The sequence below is a fragment of the Echinops telfairi genome, unplaced genomic scaffold (genome assembly GCF_000313985.2).
Source record: "Echinops telfairi isolate 266 unplaced genomic scaffold, ASM31398v2 ScPeMD7_18;HRSCAF=68, whole genome shotgun sequence".
In the NCBI taxonomy this organism is placed as follows: domain Eukaryota; kingdom Metazoa; phylum Chordata; class Mammalia; order Afrosoricida; family Tenrecidae; genus Echinops; species Echinops telfairi.
The window spans coordinates 4,926,713-4,947,309 of NW_022103915.1; the positions used below are offsets into that span (position 1 = coordinate 4,926,713).

At 59.1% G+C, this 20,597-nt stretch overlaps 1 protein-coding gene across 2 annotated transcripts in view; it reads left to right on the forward strand.

Annotated features, from left to right (window-relative positions):
* The first annotated feature begins 5,331 nt into the window (after window positions 1-5,331).
* Window positions 5,332-20,597, forward strand: part of EML1 (EMAP like 1) — a 182,711-nt gene continuing 167,445 nt past the window's right edge. For both annotated transcript variants that reach the window (XM_004698803.2, XM_004698805.4), the window contains exon 1: window positions 5,332-5,401. In XM_004698803.2, coding sequence (XP_004698860.2) covers window positions 5,374-5,401 — 28 coding nt within the window. In that variant the 5' untranslated portion in view covers window positions 5,332-5,373. The remainder of the gene's footprint in view (window positions 5,402-20,597) is intronic.

A 20,597-nucleotide genomic window follows, 5' to 3' on the forward strand; every position in this document is an offset into this window, starting at 1 on the left:
CAGGCCCTGCCACAGCAGGCCATGAGGCCAGGGGACTGGCAGGGTGGGGTGGGATTTCATGGGAGGGTGAGCCCAGTGAGTCAGAGTTTCTGGGATGGAGCCCCAAGAATGAGAGTTTCAAAAAGCGCCTAGGCGGCCCCAATGTACACAGACTGGAGGTCACTGCTCTAGCCCTGGCGTGGGTTACTATTACTCGCGGGAGCGTCGTTATTGATTGCCACCTTGGGGATGAGGAAGAGGCCCCGCGGAGGGAGAGAGGGCGGGCACCACGGGGAGCGGCCGCGGCGCAGTTCCGGGACTGGCCGCATGGTGGCGCGCAGACGCAGCGCTCTGACCGCCCGCGGCGCAGCAGTCACTAAGGGCGGTGCCTTCCCGTGTCCACCCGAGGTGCCCAGGCCTGACTCCTAGGGGCGCCGAGGACCACACCCAGCTCTCGATGGTGTGGGCAGAGTGAGGTCGCAAACCTGACCTGCCCGGGGACGTTCCCAGGCCATCTCCCGCATCCGCTGGCCACGCACCATCGCCCCCAATTCATAGGTGCTGCCACGGAGAACTGACCCCGGACTCGCCTGGTGGTCCGCTGGTGGAGGCTGGTGGTGGCCCCGCGGTTGCCCACCCCCTCTCCAGAAATGGATCTGGTTTGGCTTGTGGCCCACTAAGGCCATGCCCGGTGGCTGGTCCAAGGCGAGGCCGCCAGAGGGGCCCAGGCGGTCTGAGCCCATCTGTCACGTTGGGGACCCCCCCAAAGGGCACCAGAGAGGAGAAAAGAACCAAGATGAGGGGGGCCAGGCTGGGGACACTCTAAAGAGCCTTCCCCCCTCCACTCCACTACTCATGGGAGCGTCCCATCACCCCCTGAAACCTGGAGGCAATAGTGGAGAGAGCACAGTGCTGATCCACACGCCCCCAGCAAGGACCCCCCCCACCCCAGTCCTCCTGGGTGGGGCCTTTTCTTCCCCGGTCCCACGGGCCTATCTCCCTGAGCCCTGTACTACCCATCAGGCATCAGGAGGTGAGGTGGCTCAGGTCTCAGGCCCGGGGAGGCAGTGAGTGGGTGGTCCCTGTCCCTGGGGGGTTTACCCCTGCTGTGAGCCCAGCAGTCTGGCAGAGGCCTACCTGCCCTGGGGCACACCCATGACTGGGGCACAGCTAATCCCTGACCCCCACCCAAGGAGCCTGGGAGCTGCCCATCCCTCAGCTCGCCCCAGGGACACCTGCACAGCCGCTAGGACTTGTTGGAATACCGAGCCTGCCTTGGCCAGCTCTGCGCTGGGGCTGGGAGGGGCAGCTCCCGAGGGCAGGACACTAGCTCAGGAACAGTGCTGGATGGAGCTCAAATGAGCCTGTGTGCACCTGTGTGAGCACCTGCGTGTCTGTGTGTGTGCACCTGTGTGTCAAGCCTGGGTATGCACCTCTGTGAGTAGCCATGGGAGCCTGTGTGCACGTGCCTTTGCAGACTGAGTGTACCTGTATGTGTCTGTGGACCCACTCTAGGCACCCCGATGTCTCCATGGGTCTCTATGTGTCTGTCTCTCTGGTGGGGGTGTTGGCTGTGTAAGCCTTATATCTGAGTGTGTGTGTGTCAGTGTGTCTGTGTGTCAGCATGTCCATGTGTCCATGTGTGTGCCTGTCCAGATCAAGTGACAAGGTGGGCCAGCACTCCTCAGGCAGGACACAAGGGACCGGTGCTCCTCGAGGCCTGCTGTGTCACACCCACCTGCCCACGCCAGGGGGTCCACCCAATGGAGGCACCCCTGTCCGTCCTCCCACCCTGGCCTGAGCCCAGAGAGGCCCCTGCTCACTGCTGCTAATTCTCAGGCCCAGGGGACAGTCTGGACTCTGACTCTCAGGTCAAGGAGGGGACATGGTCCTGCTGCCCAGCACAGCCCTCGGACCCCCACTTTTGACCATGCCGCCTGACCATGTCCTCCCAGAACCCTTCCTGCAGGGGGTGCTGCTGACCGACCAGAGTGGGAGCCCAGAGGAGCCCTTCACTCCCAGGTGGCAACAGGTGGGATGCTTGGGACTCCCAGGGGCGTCTTGAGGAGAGCAGTCAGCCGGGGGTGGTGGTACTAGACAGCAGTGGAGCCCAGGGCATACAGGTCAGCAGCGACAGCTGTCTCCAGAGTCCTCCCTGAGAGGAGGTGAGAGCCATCTCCTGGGACAGTGGGGACATCAGGGCTGTCACAGTGACCCCACTGGATCTTCCCTGTACAGCGCTGCTCCGAGCAGGGGCACAGGCTGCCAGACCGCCCACTCCAATGACCCCCCAGCAGCCGGCTATCCCGGCCTCCGTTCTCCCCACTGTCCAGACCGAATTCCTGCCCAGCAAGGCTGCCTCCCCTTCCGGGGCTCACCGTGCCCTGCCACCCCCACCTCAGGTTGTGGCTCACTCTTGGGAGAGTCTGAGCTGCAGTGGTAGGGCTCATCTGAGACACAAGTAGTGAGGGAGGGCTCCTGAGGGTACACTTGGGGACAGGTGCACTGCCGTAGGCTCGGAGTTGCAGGGTGAGCTGGCAGGAGCCAGAGGTCACTCTCATGTGAACACACACTCCCATGCCCAGGTGTGCACACCCAGGATTGTGTGCACACAGTATCACACACAACCTTCTCTCACACACGTATACATGTACCCACACACAGAACACGCACATGCACATGCCACACTCCCACTTAACGTCACACACACACACACACGCCCATGCACGTGTGCACATACGTTCATCCAGACTTGCACGCATACACATGGGGTCATGGCGCTTGTTTTCCTGCTCACACCCAATGCCCCCACACACTCACCTGCATTGTCTTACACACCCCACAAGCACACACATGCGACCTCCCACTCACACATGCTCACACATGCGTGCCGCTGCCCCAGGAGCAGGGGCATCTGGTTTTGTTTTCCCAACACATGTTCCCACAGTGAAGCAAACAGGAAGGGCCAGGACAGGAAGGGGAAGTGGCCCAAGCCAGGGAGCCTCCAGCAATGACCTGGGCTGGGCTGGGTGGGCTAAGGGGACAGGCAGACAGACAAGAGTCCTTTCTGTGGCTCTCTGCCCTGAAAACAGGTGACACCTCAAATCTGGAGATGGGGCAGGCGTGGACCAGGCACCCCGAAGGCCTTGCCGAGCCAGCCTCTGACCCTGGGCAGCTGGCCAGCAGACCTCAGGCATGCCTTGTCCTCATCCCCCACCTGCAGCTCTGACTGAGGAGCAGCTTGGGGTCTGGAAACTCTGGGCAGTGTAGACCCCCTCTCCAAGCACCTCCGAGACCTCCTGCCCAGGGCTGGCCACGGCCTGCCCTACTCAGCAGAGAGACAGGTGGGCAGTGGGCTCTCAGATGCCCTTCCCTCCCTGTGGGAGTCAGCTGTCCCTGCTGAGACAGTTGCAGAGGGCCTGAGCCTGTGCCCAGCCTCATCGCCCAGGAGCCTGTGCTGGGGCAGGTGAGACTCGGCCCTGTCCTGCAAGTGAGGCTTCAGGAGCAACCTGCTCCCCCACCTGCCCTGACCCCCCCTGGCCTCACCCCATGCCCACGGGGCTGAGCAGCCATGCTTCCACTGGCTGAGAGCTGTCTGGGGTGGGGGGTGGATGACCAATGGTCCTGGTTTGCCTGGACCAAGGTGGCTTTCAGAGCTGAACTAGGAAATGTCCCCAGAAGGAGTCCAGAGCCTCTCATGGGACCTGCATGATGCTGAGCCTGCCCAGTGGCTGGCCAGGTCCTGCTCGCATGCCTCCAACAACCTTGAGCTCATGACCAATTGCCAATCAAGAGATGGATGCAGCCAGGACCAGGTAGCTCCTCCACAGTCAGGTCTGGGTGCTGGTGATGGGAATCCAGTCAAGCAAGTTTGGCCAGGGAGGAGGGGGCAGGGCAGGAGCAGGGGCAAGGGGACTTTCTGGCCAAGGCAGCAGACAGCCAAAGCCCAGAGGCTGAGCCACTTGATAGGGACAAAATCCTGTCTATTGGTCATTCTGTCTGTTGGTCTTGGGCAGCCAGGGTGGGAGGTGAGGTGAGGCTGTAACTCACAGACGCTCCACCCTCCACCCCCTCAAAGGACCCTACTCTGAAACTTGGGGGTCTTCCTGCCTCTGCCTTTGCTCCCTGGTTTTGGGGGTAGGACAGGCCTTGGTGCTGGGACACCCTTGGGTGCTGATCCCTGCCTTCTCACTTCTCAGAAGCAGCTGGACCTTCAGCACCAGCATCTGCCCATCCTCCCCTCTGATCAGCTCCCTGGCTTGCCCCACTTGGACACCTGCCCACACCAAGCTTTCCACCTGACTATCCCCGTCAGGGGCACCACACCCTGGCCCTGTTGGGACCGCCCACCTTGATTCCTGCTGCCCCCTCTCCCTGGAATGCTCCCCACCCCCAAACAGAACTAGAATCCCAGGTCCTCCAGGGAGACCTCCTAGATTTCCCCACCAGGGTCCTGAGCAGCCCCTCACCCCTCCTCTTGAAGCCCCTCCCTCTGTGTCTGCTAGAGACTCAGGCAGCCTCTGGTCCTGGGAGGGCAGGGCTCAAGTGGGGTTGATGCTGCCCTGGAGGGTGCAGGGGGGACCCCTCTTCCGCTGCTGGCTGTGGCCCAGGGTTACACCTTCCCTTCCCCTCGTGGGTGCCAGAAAGTGGGGGGAGGGTGGCTTTCTCCCAAGTACACAGCAAGTGCATTCTAAGTGTTTAGTAGTTGCGGGGGTCTTCTCTGGGTTCAGACTTCCTGAGCACCCACTCTGTCCAGGAAGAACCACACAGCTACCCCGGGAAGCCATCCCCACATCTCCTACCCCCCTAGACAGATCCAGAGCAGGTAGTCAGTAAGAGCAGGCATCAGCTAGTGCTGGCTACCCTGGGTCAGCCCAGCAGAGGCCAGGGCCATGCCCCTCCTGGTCTTGGAGGCTGCCTGGCTCCAGGTCCCGTCCTTCAGCGGCTGTGTGGCCTTGGGCAGGCCACTTCACTGGTGGCTGCACAGAGGGTGGACAGTGGTGGCTGCTCCAGAGAGCTGGGCAGGACACGCAGGCACTGCTTGGGCAGCTCATCCCCTGGTGCCCCCACGGCTGCCCTACTGGCTGCATAAGGCAGCTCCCTGAGCCCAGGGTGGGGGGTCTCTGGGGCTGACCCAGTGCCTGGCTTGGTGGCTTCTCAGGCAGCATTCCGGGAGAGGCTGGGCAGGGAGGGCAGTGCCCAGATTTATCCACCAATCGTGTGGGCGCCCAGCCCGGAGAGCATTCTTATCTGTCCCGGAGCATGGGGGGCGGGACATGCCGGGGGCTGGGCGTGCAGCTGGGCCAGCAGCCCTGTGTCCGGCTGGTGGGAGACAGCCACCCCCGTGGGCTTCTCGTCCCTGCAGGCCGTGCCCCGGCCCACTGTCCCCGCACCATGTCGGACGGCGAGGGCCCCTCGGCTGGTGAGTGGCAGCGCTATATTTACCGAGCCGTGGCTCCGTGTCAGAGCCCAGGCTCCTGTTGCCAAGGGCATGGCCCCCAAGGATTGCAGGCAGCTGGGGCTGGGCAGGGGCCGGGCACAGCTGACCCCTGCCTTCCAGGCTGATGTGAGGGGCCTCGTCTCTGGACAGGAAGCTGGGCTTTCATTGGGAGCGTCTGCAGCACCCCTCGACTTCTCCGGGGCAAGAGCAGGACATGGTGGTGTTAACCCTTCCCAGGCTCCCTGCTGTGAGCTGGAGTGGCCCTCATAGGTCCTCAGAGGTCAAGGCAGGAATGGCCCCTGGGTGGGCTCAGGGCCACCGGCCTGAGCACTGCCTGCACACCGTAGAGATCCCGCAGGCTCCCTCTGGCCCTCCAGCTCTGCCTCCCAGGCCCCACCCTCCTGCCCGACAGGGGTCCAGCCAGGGTCAGAGGGGCTCTCAAATTCGGTCCACAAGCCCTGCCCTCTTGCCGGCGAGGGGCTATGGAGGGCTTGAGTATTTCTGTCCCTGGCTAGACCCCCTGGCTCCTACCCAGTAAAGGGCAAGCTCTGAGGGGAAGTCCCCTGAAGCCCCCCTGGGCTGGGGGGCAGGCTGGTTACATCCTGCTCCAGGGGTTACCTCAGGGACTCTGTAGTCAGGCTGCCCAGGTTCAAGTTCCCATCCATTTACTCCCAGGTTGGTGACGTTGGGCCAGTGGCTTCACCCCTGAGCCCAGTGTCCCCAATGGACGGCGTGGTATGGAGTGGTCGTGGGCAATGAGTGAAGACCATGGGAGAGGTCTGCCGGTGCCCAGTGCAGAGTGGGCACATGTGGGGCCAGGTGGGCAGGCACTCCCAGCTGTGGCTGTGGAGGGTCAGCAGGTGGGGCAGGAGCCCCAAGGGAGATGGTTGGTGGGTATACCCAGGCCTCATCTCCCCAGCGGCCCCCATGGAAACATCCTCATGTCTCTGCCCTCGGAGTCCTTGTGCAGGAAGCTGTACCTCTGGCACTGAGGGGCACGCTGGCTGTCCAGGGGGTGGTGGACAGGGGTGTCGGTGTGGCATGGCCCTGAATCGTGGGTAGTGTTGGACTGGCCAGGTCTGAGTTAGCCCAGCGTGTATGTGCATGCGTGTGTACTGGGACAGGGACACTGGCAGGTCCAGCCTGACTTCTCCTGTGTGTCCTCTCGAGAGTGTGTGCTGGGGACAGGGTACACAGACAGATCTACTCTCTTGTGTGCGTGGGTGTAGGTGTGGGTGTGGGTGTGGGTGTTCGTGTTGAAACAGGGCACCAGCAGGTAGGTCCAACTGACCTCTCATTCCTCTGGACACCAGACGTGGTGGTTCCCAGGAAGGAGGCAGGCAGTAGGGACACAGGCAGGGAGGCGGGCAGGCGGGCTGGCCCTCTCTGGCTGTCCTGCCCACACCTGCCCCACACCCGGAATAGCTCTCCCTCTGCCCAGGACACGGTGCTGGTTTTAGCAGCTTGTAAAAGCAGCCGGCGGGAGCGGGTATTTCAGGAAGACCGGCACAATATTAGCCCGTCCGGTGGGGGCACAGGCGCTGACTGTGGCCTGGGGGTGGGGCGGGGCTTCACTGTCCCTCCGGTTCAGGAGGAGGGTCAGCGTGCTGGGCTGGCTGGGCATCCATTGGGAAAACCTGTGGTCTTTGGTCTCTGCTTCACTGGGTTGGTGATTGGGTGGGGTGGAGGTGGGGGGGAGGCTGGTAGAAAGTGGCCTGTGCAGGGGTGCATGCTTGCTCATGAGGTGTGTGTGTGTGTGTGTGTGTGTGTGTGTGTGTGTGTGTGTGAGCAGAGGGGTCCTTTGGAGTCTGTGGTCTGAATTCAGACCCTGCCAGGACTCCCAGCCCACAGAGTGGTGGTCCCAGGCCATCGCCCTGCCTTCTCTAACCAGAGTGGGCAAGTTCCCCATCTCCCCTGCTCTGAGACCTGGCTGGGTTCCCCAAGGGCACGGGGCCTCAGTTTGCTTGTCTGTGAGATGAGAGCATCCAGCATCTATTAGCTCCCAGAGTTGCAAACAAGCCCATAACAACCTACCCCCAACCCTTGGCCATCAAGCTGGTTCCCACTGCTGTGGAGCCTGTGGGACCGAGCAGAACTGCCCATAGGCTTCCCACTGTCATTTTTACAGGAGCAGGGGGCCTCCTCCCCTCTCCCGGAGCCCCTGGTGGGCTCAGCAGTCTCTAGACAGAGCAGTGTTTAGCCCACAGTGCCACAGCACCCTCGCTAGCGTGGTAACTGGCTCACTTACAACGGTGGTAGGCGTGTGGTTATCATTGCTCTTGTGACCGCTCCCCCAACAAACCAGCAGCCTTGCAAAGTGCTAAACAAAAGGACCCCGTGACAGGCCAGTTCTGTGTCCTGACCCCCAGAGGTGGGTGGCATGAACCCGGGGAAACTGAGGCTCGGCAGATGGCGGGCCTTGCTCAAGGTCACCCTGTAGGTAGATGGCAACCCAGCTCCCTTGCTGGCCCAGAACGCACCCTGCTCTCCGTCTGGGTTTGGCCCCCACAGGCCTGCTGGCTCTCTGGAACTGAACATCACCTCCAGCCATTTGGTGCCTTGGGGAATGTGGTACCTTGTTAGGGTGTCTGGAAAATTCTGCAGCTTCCGCAGCACCACAGCAGGCGGCCGACTCTGGTTCTTGGCCCTGCGCCTGGACCGAGGCTGGGGGCTAAGGTTACCTGCCCGGAGTCAGCACCGTATTTATAGCAGGAGGCCCTGCTCCCACTGAGGAGAGCTGCTGGACCCAGGGCCTGGCTGCCCTCCCCATGGTCGCCTGGAGTCTGGGAGGACGATGGGGCTCTACTTCCTAAGCCTCAGTTTCATTGTCTGTAACGTGGGGGCGCACCACCTCTCTCGCCAAGTCTGCAGATCCGGGGATGCCGACTGCAGCCTCCCGGTCTGACCATCCTCCTTCCCTGTCTGACCTCGTTCTGCAGGCCCCCTCCCCTCCCCACCAAGCAAGCAGGCCCAGGCCGCTGCTGGCAGCTCCCCTGGTGTTCCCAAATGTCTCCAGTCAGGTGGCCTCTCAATCCCGAGGTCCAAGGGGTGCTGGCTCCCATCAAGTCACACACACTTACTCTTACTCACGCACATGCACACAGAAACACACACACCCCACACACACTCACGCACATACACACAAAACACACACCACACAAACTCACACCATACACACTCACACTCACGCACACAGAGAAACACACATCACACACAAACTCACATTCATGCACACGCACACAGAAAAACACACACCACACACACACCACGCACAATCAATCACACTCACACACATGCACACACCCTCTCACATACACACAAGCACACACAGTCACACCACACACACTCATGCACATACCACACATATACTCACACATACCACATACACTCACACCACACACTCACACACACCACACACACATACTCACATACCATACACACTCACACTCATGCACATGCACACACAAACCACACACACACACATACACATGTACATTCACAACACACACTCACACTACACACACATCACACATATGACACACATACACTCACACCACACACACACACACACTCAAGTCGACTCCACACACCATGAAACCAAACATGGCCTGTGCTGCACCCTCCCCATCGATCAGACTGCTCTGACATGAAGGCCTCTTTCCACGCACTGAAATTTGCCAGCCCTTTCCCACCCCACCCCCACCCCTGCCCATCTTGGGAGCTCTGAGGACTCTGGTGGGCATCCCAGCCACACACCAGCCTGCATTGACAGGCGAGCCCGGGGCCTCACCCAGGGGAAGTGAGGTGTCTGCCAGGGAACTACCTGGAGGCTGCTCAAGTGTCTGTGGAGTCCAGGGTTCAAATACCCAGTGTGACCACTTCCTTGCTCTGTGGCTTTGAACAAGCCACTAAACTCCTGCAAGCCTCAGTGAGGAGTGGGCACCCACCCTTCCTGGGACGGTGCTGTGGCCCAAGCAGCAAACAAGGACGCTCTCTCTGGGGAGGCCCAGTTCCCTGCCTGGGGGCCCTGGAGGTTGGGGGGTGTGTGTGTCAGGGTCGTAGCTCCTTGACAACAGGAAACCCAGGATGGAGGGATGAGGAATTCTGCGTGGAAACGGAAGCCTATCCACTTCCGTCCTTGCAGAGGATGGCCCTGAGATGGGTTTTATTTTTGTGATTTATTTTTAGACTACTTTACTGAGCAGTGAGTCACATGTCAGAGACATGGGGTCAGAGGCTTCCTCAGAGGGCACGACGCGTCTAAGTGTCACCCCAGTCATTCTCCGGAACATTTCGGTCCCCTTGGAAAGAGATCCTGACACCTGCTCCCAGCACCACCACCTCCCCACCCCCCACCCTCCACCCCCGCACCACTTTCTACTCTCACCCCTTGTCCCAAACCGCCACTAAGTGGTCTCTGCATGGGACATTTCTCGGGAATGGTATCGGACCGGAGGGGTCTTTTGTTCTACATGCTTTGTCAAGGTTCATCCACGTTGTCACACGGGACAGTCCATCATCTCTTCTTGTGGCCAACTGTCGTCCCTTGTATGGACGTACCACATGGAAAGACCAGAGCGTTTTATTGCACATAGCCGGATGAAGGTACACGGAACAGACTGGAGTTTTATAGGAAGCAATCTGTGCATCGCCTCACTCAACTCATCCTTTGCCTCCCTCCCCTCCGTGCACCATCCCGTAGCTCACTTCCCCCCTGCCTTGCCTGTTCCTGCCTCCCCCCTTCCTTACCTCCTCACCTTTGTCCTTGGGCGCATGCTGACCTTTGACCTTAAATGGTGGCTTATTCGAACATCACAGGGACCCCACAGGACAGGGTAGAAGTGCCCTGGGGAGTGGTCGAGATGGGAGCTCTTACAGGAGTAGAAAGCCCTACCTTTCTCTGGAGGACTGGCTGGCGGTTTCCAACGATTCTCACCCCAGCGTGTGAGCTCTGGGACCGCGGGGGCTCAGGACCCACTTGCGGCAATGAGTTTGGCTCTGGGTTTTGGTACTCTGACCTGGAGGTGAGTTCGATTCCAGGCCTGAGGACCAGCATCTTGGCGTGGGGGTGGGGTCCCACCACCATCTATCTGACCCATAAAACTGATCTGTTTTATGATTTTAAGTGCCGTTCCACACTTTTCTCCCATCCTGTCTGGGACCTTCAAATGGGATCCTTTTCCAAGCAGTTGATAGTGGTGGCCGGGCACCATCTAGTTCTTCTGGTCTCGGGCGTGTGGAGGCTGGGAGACATACCAGATTTTGCATGTAGACTTAGCCGGTGGAGATTTGGAGCGTTTCCATGGTGGGGCCCTTGTGAATAGCGCTTCAGTGAACGCAGGTGTCCCATCCCCTTATTTTTAAGTGAAACAAAGCCATTAGCATCTGTAACAGCTCACCTGAGTTTTCTTGGCACTCTGCCATAGAAATGAAATGCAGGAACCGGCTGTGGAGGCAGGTAAGAAGGACGGCTGCCGTCCATAGCTGCTGGGTTTAAACGTGAGCAGTCATCCAAAACAACCCTTTTCTGGTGTCAGTTTCTAGAAGTGGATCCTGGTTGTGGTTGCACCTTGTTGAAGAGGTCATTAACACCTCTCAGTGCTTGGATGGCAAGTGACTAAAATCATACATTCAAACACACATGCGTCTATGTAAATTTAAAAAGCAATTTTTTTACCGACTGTATCTTTCATTCAGGGTTAGGCTTCCTATGGAAATCAACAAATCCTACAGTCTTCCAGCAACAAAGAGCATTTCTTTGAAAAATCCATAGTGGACCTGGGGGACCCTCTGAGGCAGGTGTGGTACCTGGGGGGACCCAGGTAGAGATACAGGTCCAGACAATGAGATACTCCCACCTGGGAATGACAAGCTTGCTTCTCCTGGCATTCCATTGGCCACTGCAGGTCACACCTCATGGCCAGGGGTGGTGCTGGTGATATCAGCTGTCACCACAGACTTGTTTTTTCCTGTTGGTTTGTTAAACTGTCAGCTCTTGTTCATGGTGGGAGGTGCTGGCAAGCTTATTTCCACTCCTAGCGACCCTTACGTACCGTAGGAAGAAAACCGTGCCGGGCCCTGTGCCAGCCTCACAAGTTTGCCATCTTTGCTGCCATGATTGCAGCCAGACAAGGAAGAAGAATGGTTACCTTTGAATTCTGGTGTTGGCAAAGAATACACCATCAACTGTGGGCTGCCGGAAGAAAAGAGAGCCCTGGCGGTGATGTTGTAGTTACATAATTGGGTGTCAACGTGAGACTATTAAGAGCGAAGGGGTGGAGCTTAGCATGTCAATCAGGTCGCAGCTTGATGACCTCATTTGGTGGTGCTACTAGATAAATTGCTCCCTGGAGGCCAGACCCACTCTTCCACTCTCTCGCTGCTTCCTCTTCCTGATGACAAGACACACAGAGCTATGCTGATGGAGCCAGAGCCCTGGAGCTGGAGGAGCCACATGGAGACCCCTGCCAGTGGTGGAGATGCTTCCACTGCAACTGGATACACAAGACTTTCTACTCACTGAGCTGTGATCTTCCTGCATTCGGCGTCATTGCATGTGTTGTATGAGTCTGAAGAGGAATTTATAGACTCGTATCAGACATAAGGGCTACTATCGGACTTACGGACTTGATCTGGACTGGGCTGGGATGTTTCTTAATACACAATTACTCTTTGATATAAAGCTCTTTCTGATACACATGAGTCTCCCTGGATTTGTTTCTCTAGTCCACCCGGACAGCTGCTCTGTGGGAGAAAATGAGGCTCGCTGCGCCCATCCAGTAAACACTTACAGCCTCAGAAATCCTGTGAAGGGTCTCTGTGAGTCAGAACCGACTTGATGGCAGTGGATTGGGTTGGGCTGGTGGCCAGACAGGTGAGCTGACCTGTCTCAGAAGTGAGGAAAATATAAGGAACACCGGTGTTGGGAGGCTCCATTTGGCAGTCAGTGCCATGGAATAACGCATGTGTGGGCTATTGAATGGAAAACTGATCTCTTCTGTAAGCTCCCCCCAATTCCCAATAAAACAGCGGAAGGGGCAAAGCCAAGGAGGTTGGCACAACGTGGTCACATGTGCTTTGGACGTGCTGTCAGGAGAGACCAGTCCCTGGAAAAGGCGTCATGCTTGGTAAAGTAGAGGATCTGCAAGAGAGAGAAAGACCCTCATCAAGCTAGAAATAATCAGCAGTTCTCAACCTGTGGGTTGTGACCCCTTTGGGGGTCGAATGACCCTTTCACAGGGGTCATCCAATTCATAACAGCAGCAAAATTACAGTTATGAAGTAGCAATGAAAATAATTTTATGGTTGGGGGGTCGCCACCATATGAGGAGCTGTATGAAAGGGTCGCGGCATTAGGAAGGTTGAGGATCACTGGTCTAGATGAAATCGTGAGGCCTGGCAGGGCAGTGGTGACACATTGGTCTGTGATCTGCATGGTCGGCAGTTCAAAACCACCAGCAGCACCAGAGGGAGAAAGACTGGGCTTTCTACTCCAGTAAACAGTTACTGTCTCAGAAACCCATAGGGGGTGCTGTGAGTCAGCATGGGCATGATGGCAGTGAGTTTTGAGAGCAAAACCACCACGTGGTCACCAACAGCATGTTGGATGGTGAGGTTTGAGAGGAGGGTGTGCAGAGGTGCCGCACACCCTCCTCTCTGAGTCTTCTCACCAGAGTCAAGGACGCCGTCCTGAGAATGAAGCTGGAATTCTGATTGGGATTGCTGGGATCCTCAGGACGCCAGAAGCTTCAGCTGCCCCGGTCTCCACGTTCCAGCCTGCCATGCAAGCCAAGTGTTTAGAGATCTCCCTGCCTGGTTTAAACACAGGCTCTCGGAATCTGGTCTCATTTATTTCGGGTGGAAAGACCTGTCAAAGTACCGGGGCCGTTACAGAAACACCCTTCCTGCAATCCTCGCCGCAGGGCCTGCTTTTTGCAGCCCACACCCAGCAGGGAGCAGCGGGCTCTGAGGGCCCAGCAGGGTCCTCGCGTGGTGCCAGGACCCTTGGAGCTGTGAGCCAGGCTGCGAACACAGTTCTTCCAGATGCAGTCATGGCCCACAAATCAAGACGGGAAGGGCTGTACAGAAGGGTCAGGCGCCTGTCCTGGCTCTCCCCTGGCGGGGCCGCCTTCTCCAGCCCAGCTCAACTCCTGTCCCATGGGACAGAGTGGGTGAGGTCACCAGAGGCCCGAGCGAAGTGTACACAGCAGGCATAAGGCCAGAGACGGGCTGATGCCCTTGAGTGGGGCAGGTACCTTGAGTGGAGGGAGACGGAAAGCTCTGTGGGCTGCGGAAGGACAGACAGATCTGTCTTGAAGGAGGTGCAGCCAGCATGCTCCCTCAAACCAAGGAGGGGGAGACATCTTCCCGTGCACTGAGGACAGGTCATCAGGAGGGCCCAGCCCCGAGAGAAGGACCCCATGCTCGAGAAAGCAGAGGGGCAGTGGAAAAGGGGAAGGCCTGACCGAGATGGATGGACACGTGGCTGCAACACTGGGCTCGCCGCAGCCATCCTTGCGAGGATGGCGCAGGACTGGGTGGAGCTGCATTCTTTCACGCACGGGGGCGCTATGAGTTGGAACCCACCCGCGGCACCCTGACAGCAACATTGTAGGTTCTACATATGTCGAGGGATTTGTACAATCCCACAGGCTGTGCGGAATGACTTTCTGATGGATGTTTAGAGGATTCCAGAGACTTCCCAAGATCACACACTGAGCAAGTGGGAGACATGGGCCTGGACTGCAGCCAGGGGGCCGGGAGGTGGGCTGGGGGGAGGTTGGGGGAGAGCTGTCTTTCTTCTTCTTTTAAAAAAAATCATTTTATTGGGGGCTCGTACAACTTTTATCATAATCCATACCTCCATCCGTTGTGTCAAGCACATTTGTACATTTGTTGCCCTCATCATTCTCAAAACGTTTGCTTTCGACTTGAGCCCTTGGCATCAGCTCCTCTCTTCTTCCTTATTAGGCTTTCAAGAACAGAGTGTTATTTCCTCACCGTTCAGGAGGCTCGATGGTCCGATGGGGGCCTGGCACGCCGGTGTCTGCTTGTCTGGAGTTCAGTCACTGCTGGGCTCCGTGGCTTGTAACTGATCCTTGCATGCTATTGCCCCCCACCCCGTGGTGTGTGTGTGTGTGTGTGTGTGTGTGTGTGTGTGTGTGTGTGTACTCTCCTTCGTGCTTAGGTTCAGCATCACTGACATGGCCCCGTCGACAGCCCCAAGAAGAGACTGTTTTCAAAAAAGATCGACATCAACAAGTGTCTCCCAAGCAAACCTCACTCCCTGCCACCGAATTAATTCCAACTCAGAGCTGTTCTATAGCACAGGGCAGAGCCGCCTCTGTGGGGTCCGGGGCTGTACACCTTTACGGGGGCAGAAAGTTCCAGCCTTTTCCCCCTGGAGTGGCTGGTGGGTTTAAACTGCTTGCCCCCTGGGGCCAGCACGACCCCTTGCATGAGGAGGAAGGCGGAGGGTGGCTGAGAACGCTCCCTGGCCTTTTATGGCCAGGAGATGACACCTGAAGGAGCCATGGTGGTGTGGTAGGATGAGCTCTGGGTCGTGGTTCAAATCCACCAGCCCCTCCTTGGGAGCACAGTGAAGCTGCCTGCGCCCTTAAAGATGCGCAGTCTCAGAAATCCAGGGTGGCGGGGTTGGGCAGTTCTCTGTCCTGCAGGGCCGCTGTGAGTCAGAATCAACTTGGCAGAAGTGGGTTGGAGTCACCTGGCAGAGCCTCAGTTTCCCTCATTGTAGTCTGAGGCCCACCTCGGGGTGGTGTGGGGACGAAGCTAGGAAAGCCACACCGTGGCACAGCCCATGCCCCAGGGGAGCCCTCCTTCCCGCCCTGCCTGAAGGGCCCTGGTACACGTCTGCTCCTCCTGTATAGGGCAGCGAGGCCTGAGGGGAGGAGCCCCCACCCCCATCTTCACTCAGAGCCCCCACTCGGCACACTGCTTCCTCAGTGGCTCCCCCTGCCTGTACCCCACCAAACACCCCATGCCCCTCACCTGTGACTCTGGTCCCACGTCACCCTCACCTGGCCTGTGCCAGTTCCGGGCCTTCTTCCTGGCATCCTTTGTTGAGCCAGCAGACCCTCCTTGCCCTTACACCACCTTCCTGGCTGGGAAGACTGCCAGAGGGCCCGAATCTCTCCCAGGACTCATTTCCCATCGGTCCAGGTCTACATGCCCCTCCCCTTGGAGAGCATCAGGGGCAGGCCTGTGTCCCCTGACTTCTCTCCCTGCCCGCCAGTGCCGGGCAATAGTAGGCGCTTAACAGGTGTCTTGTTATCTCTCTGTGCTGCCGGTCATTGTTTCTGGACAGTCGGGGTGGGGGTGGGGGTGGTGGCTGGGTGCCCCCGTGGGTCCAACCCCGTGACCCTGCCTCCAGCAGGGTCTGGTGCCCTGAGAATTGCTGCTATGTCTGAGCCCATGGTTGCAGCCCCTCCTCACGTCGTGGTGAGGGTCTCCCTCTTCTGAGCTGATCCTCTGCCGAGCATGACGTCCTTCTCCAGGGACTGACCCTCCTGATGACACGCACAAAGGACGTGGACGGCGTCTCACCGTCCTCCCTTCGGAAGCGCATTCCTTCTTCCAGGACAGGTCTGTCTGTCCTTCTGGCGGTCCTCGGTCCTTCCCAGAGTCTTCCCAGTGCCGTCCATCCGAGGCACGGCTGTTCTGCCATCTTCCTGGAGGGCTGTCTTTATGCATAGATCCTATTTTCCGCCCCCCCCCCCCCCAGGTGTGTGCCTCATTCCCACTTTATAGAACAGAGACCGGCTCTCAGGGGACTGGCAGCCACCCCACCAGTCCCTGGTGGTGAGAAAACGCCCTTGCCAGGAGGCTGGCCGGTACCGGACCCTTCTTTGCTGTGGCTTCTCCACCGATACCCCCGTCCAGGTACCTGGACCAGCCCCTTGCCCTCCTCCGGCCTCCGTTTTCCAATCCCATCCCTAAAGCACCACGCGTCCCAGATGTTCCCGCAGGGCCAAGCTGCCGACTCCCCTGCTTGACCCTTGGCCACGTCTGGGTGACCACCCTGCTCCAGCAGCAGCAGGTGGGGCCGAGAGATAGGAGGGACCCAAAGTCCCATCTCCCCCTCCAGCTTCTCACCACCAGAGGGTTATTCCTGACACTGGGAGCCCCAGGGGATGTGCTGGGGCAGATCTCAGCTCCCAGACTGGCCCCAGGGTCCTAGCACTCAGGAGGCAATGAGGTCGGCTCCAGCCCGCTCCCCACCCCACCCCTAGGGCCTCGTCTTTAGTCAGAGAAGTGGGTGGCAGGGTTCAGATTCATGCCTCACCATTTCCAAGACTTATTTGCAGGACCCATGAGTGAGGCCGGCAGCCTGGCACAGGCCCGAGAGCCCTCGCCACGCCATCAGCCAGCTGTGTGGCCAGGCCTTGGGGTCCTCCCCTATAAAGTGGGAGCAGCATCCAGCCCATGAAGCTCCTGGTGTGCACTGGGGGCTCCGTAGAGGGCTAGCCCCCGGGACCCCAAGGGCCTCCTCCTCTCTGAGCCCACGCGGCCTGCAGGAGGGGGCAGGTGGCCGTGGGGAAAGACTGTACATCTAGCCAGCTGCAATGAGCTAATGGGCTTCGGTCCTTTCAGGGGAAGGCGGTCCAGCTTCCCGCTGGGGTGGCCAACAGCAGGCCCTTGGTGCTCTTTGGGGAAACATGAGATGGAGGAGAGGCCGAGTCAGGTGTGAGCGCCTTATCTCTCTTGGCAAAGTGGGGCTCTGGGCCCCGGCCCGCTGGCCAGAGCAGAGAGGCATGAATAATGGAGGTGCAGGCACTGGGCTCCCAGCCACCCAGCTGGTGGCCTTGGGGAGCTGAGGGGGAACTGGTGAGGGTGAGCACCTGCCGGCTGTGCCGAGGGCTGGGCCAGGGCAAAAAGGAGGAAGGAGCTGTCTGAGGCTGCAGGGCCATCCGGGTATCTTTGCTGGGAGAGGCCTGGGCCTAAATCTCCGGTCACAGCTGTGTGTCCTTGGGCAAGTCACTCTCCTCTTCTTATCCTGCCTACCTCTCAGGGTGGCTGTGGGGGTCCCAGCACAGAGCCTGGCACACAAGCAGTGCTGGGAGGGGCAGCTGGGGGCATGGGCCTAGTCTCAGGTCTGTTATTGGGATTGGCACTGATGCTAAAGGGGCTGCTCTTCTGTGGGGAGGGGTGGCTGGTGGTGATGAGCACGTGTTGGTCAACCAGGGGAACTTGGGGGACTACTGCGGGCAGGAACCAGCTCCCAGGTCAAGGGCTGGCCCTCGGTCCTCAGAGAGGGTATGTCCCTGAGGCCCAGACCACTCCCGTGGCCTGCCCTGGGTCATTATGCTGTTGAGCAGGCTGGGGATGGGGGTGCTGGATTAGAACTCACTCTGTCCTGTTCCTGCAACACCCCACTGCTTTTGCACCCCATACCCTGCCCTCGAGAGTCAGGGTAGGAGAAAGAGGGGGCAGGATGTGCTGGGCAGGGTCCTTCAGGGTTTTCAGCAGAACCATTGGGGTGTCAAGAAGCCCAAGAAGCTTGCTGCCTGCGACACCCCTTGATTGCCCCCCTCACATCCCCACTGCTGACTTTAAATCGGTCCCAGCCCTGCTGCCCTGCCGGCCAAACTCAGCGCCAGGCCACCACTTCCTGCTCTGCAGTGAGTCACTGCCTGGCCCTACAGCTCTGAGTTGGGGGGAGGGAACCTCTGACTGGTTCCTGCGGTTAGTAGGGCCGGCCCCTCCAGGCCAGGGAGCACCCGGAGGCCAGCATTCCTGGGAGGGTGCCCACTCCTTTTGGGACGCTGGATTTCAGAACTTCCGACCCTCACGTGTCCCACTCACATGTGTCTTGGGACCCCCAGGCACACCCACATGCACACATGGCCAGGAGAAGCACCATGCAAGTTGAATCATAGCAGGGGGTGGGGGTGGGGGGGGTTTGCAAGTAGGGGGTGAGTCACTGGCCTGAGCTTTGTGAGGACCCCTTTCAGTGAGCTGTGACTAGTTTGGGAAACTTCCATGACCTTAACCCCCACCCCCACCCCCAGTGAAGTTCAGATGGGGCTGTAGCCTGCACGCGTTCCCAGAGGATGCAAGGTGGGGGCACTCACTGACATAAAACACCCACTGTGCACCAGCCCCTGTACTCAGTACTCTGCAACCCCTGTCTGTGGCCACCACCCTGTTTTTCAGAGCGGGGCATGGTGCCTGGCCCACAGTAAATGGGGCTTTTGTTCTGGCACTGACTGCTAACCTCCAGGTTGACGGTTCAAATCCCCCATGGCTCCGAGGGAGAAAGATGAGGCTGTCTACCCCAGTAAAGATTTACCACCGTGGCAACCCTTGCATTAGGCCGCTGCGGGCGAACTGACGGAAATGCCTCAGGGTGTTGCTTCTGGTCTATTTTGTCAGTGCTACACGGCCCCAGGTGGTGGTGGTGTCTGATGCTATCCAGTGAGTTGGCTCCGACTCTTAGCGACCTCATGTCCAGCAGGCAAGAACAGTGGCGGTCATGAGCCGGCCTCACAAGTGTTCTTATGTCTGAGCCCATCGTGGCAGCCCCCGTGTCCATCCATCTTGCTGAGGGCCTTCCTCTTTTCCGCTGGCTCTCCACTTGACCAAACATGGCGTCCTTCTCCAGGGACTGGTCTCTCCTGACAACGTGTCAGATGGTAAAACGTGTGTTATCTTCTGGACCACTGAAAATGAAGAGACTGTCCTGAGGAGAAGACCCCTCCAGTGTCCAAAGCCAGTTGCTGATGGGAAAAGACGGAGGCTCAGAAAAGAGAGACGCTGCTTGGGGGCTTGCGGGATGGGGTGTCTTATGTCCAAGTCGCTCTTGCAGGTAGCTCCCTGCCCCCCACCCCCATGCCCTGTCCTCTGGATGAGGACTGTGGTGGGGGCTGTTTGGGGAAAGGATAGCTGCCTCAGTTTCCCTAGAATGCTGCTGGAGCTGCCCGCTTGGTGCCGCCAGGGGGCACGGGGCTTCCTGAGGTGGTCCAGATCTGCCACTGGAGCACAGGCAGGCAGGTTTCAGGGAGCGGAGTGACTTGGAGGGTCTCTAAGGTGCAGAAGGGCGGCATACGTCCTGCCCAAGGCCTTGTCCCTGGCCTCTCCGGGCCAAGTCCAGGATCTGTCCAGTGGGGGCTTTTCATAGACGCACAGAGCTCATGAATATGCAGAGCCGCCTCATCAATTATGCATTCTATATGGGGCCTTGGGAGAGGCCAAGGAAGCTGAGAAGCCCTCACGCAGTGACAGAAGGTGGCTCCCCAGGCCCCCTCCTCCCTGTCACAGTGAAGTCTCGCCCACCCCTCTGCTCTGTGACAACCAAGCTCAAAGAAAGGGGAGTTTTCCCGGGTGGCGATATCGCTGGCAGCGGTGGCCTGCCAGGGGGTGTCTCATGCCAGAACCAGCCAGCAGCTCAGTTAGGCAAGGTCCCTGCACCCCCTGGGTGTGCCAGTCTTGGGTCACAGCAGCGGTGACCTCATGGAACCACAGAAGCCCAAGCTCGAAGCGTGGATCCAGCCCTGCCGCCTCCTGCCTGGGAGGATTGGCGAGGGCTGCCGGTCCTGGGGCCCGGGTGGCTGTTCCCGATCACTGGCGCTGCGATTGTAACTGCAAAGAAGGCTGTGCAAACTGGCTTCTTCTGTCTCCCTGTCCACCCTGGGCCCTGGCGTGCGCTCCGTCAGGATCTTGGGCCTAAGGAAGCAGGCGAGCCGGTCAGTGGCGGGCCCTGGCATGGCCGCTGTGGGCTGTGGGAGGGCGCCCCAGAGACCAGCCGTCCATGTGGTGACAGCAGCTGAGTCCAGTTGCCCCGCCCAGAGCTAAGGGCCTTCCTTTCTGGGGGGCAGGGAGCAGGGCCCTGGGAACTCAGGCTTGAGTGTCCAACTGCTCTCTTTTGGGAGTGCTGGAATCCACTTTAGGGGAGCCGTCTGTCTCGACCACCTGCTCCCCAAGGCTCTGTTTTCCGGTTTGAATGTGTGGAGGTTTTGAATGTGGCACCTCCGGTGTCGGTCACAGCGTCGTGGCTCAGCAATACTGGACCGGAGGAATACGACCCTCAGCTGGCCCAGTGTCGCAGGGACACCCTCAGCCTGTCCCTCAATTTGCCAGGCTGGAGTGCAGACGCCCAGAGGCCCGAAGGACGGACATGTGGTGGCCATGGAAGAGGATGTCTCTGGCAGAGGCACATGCT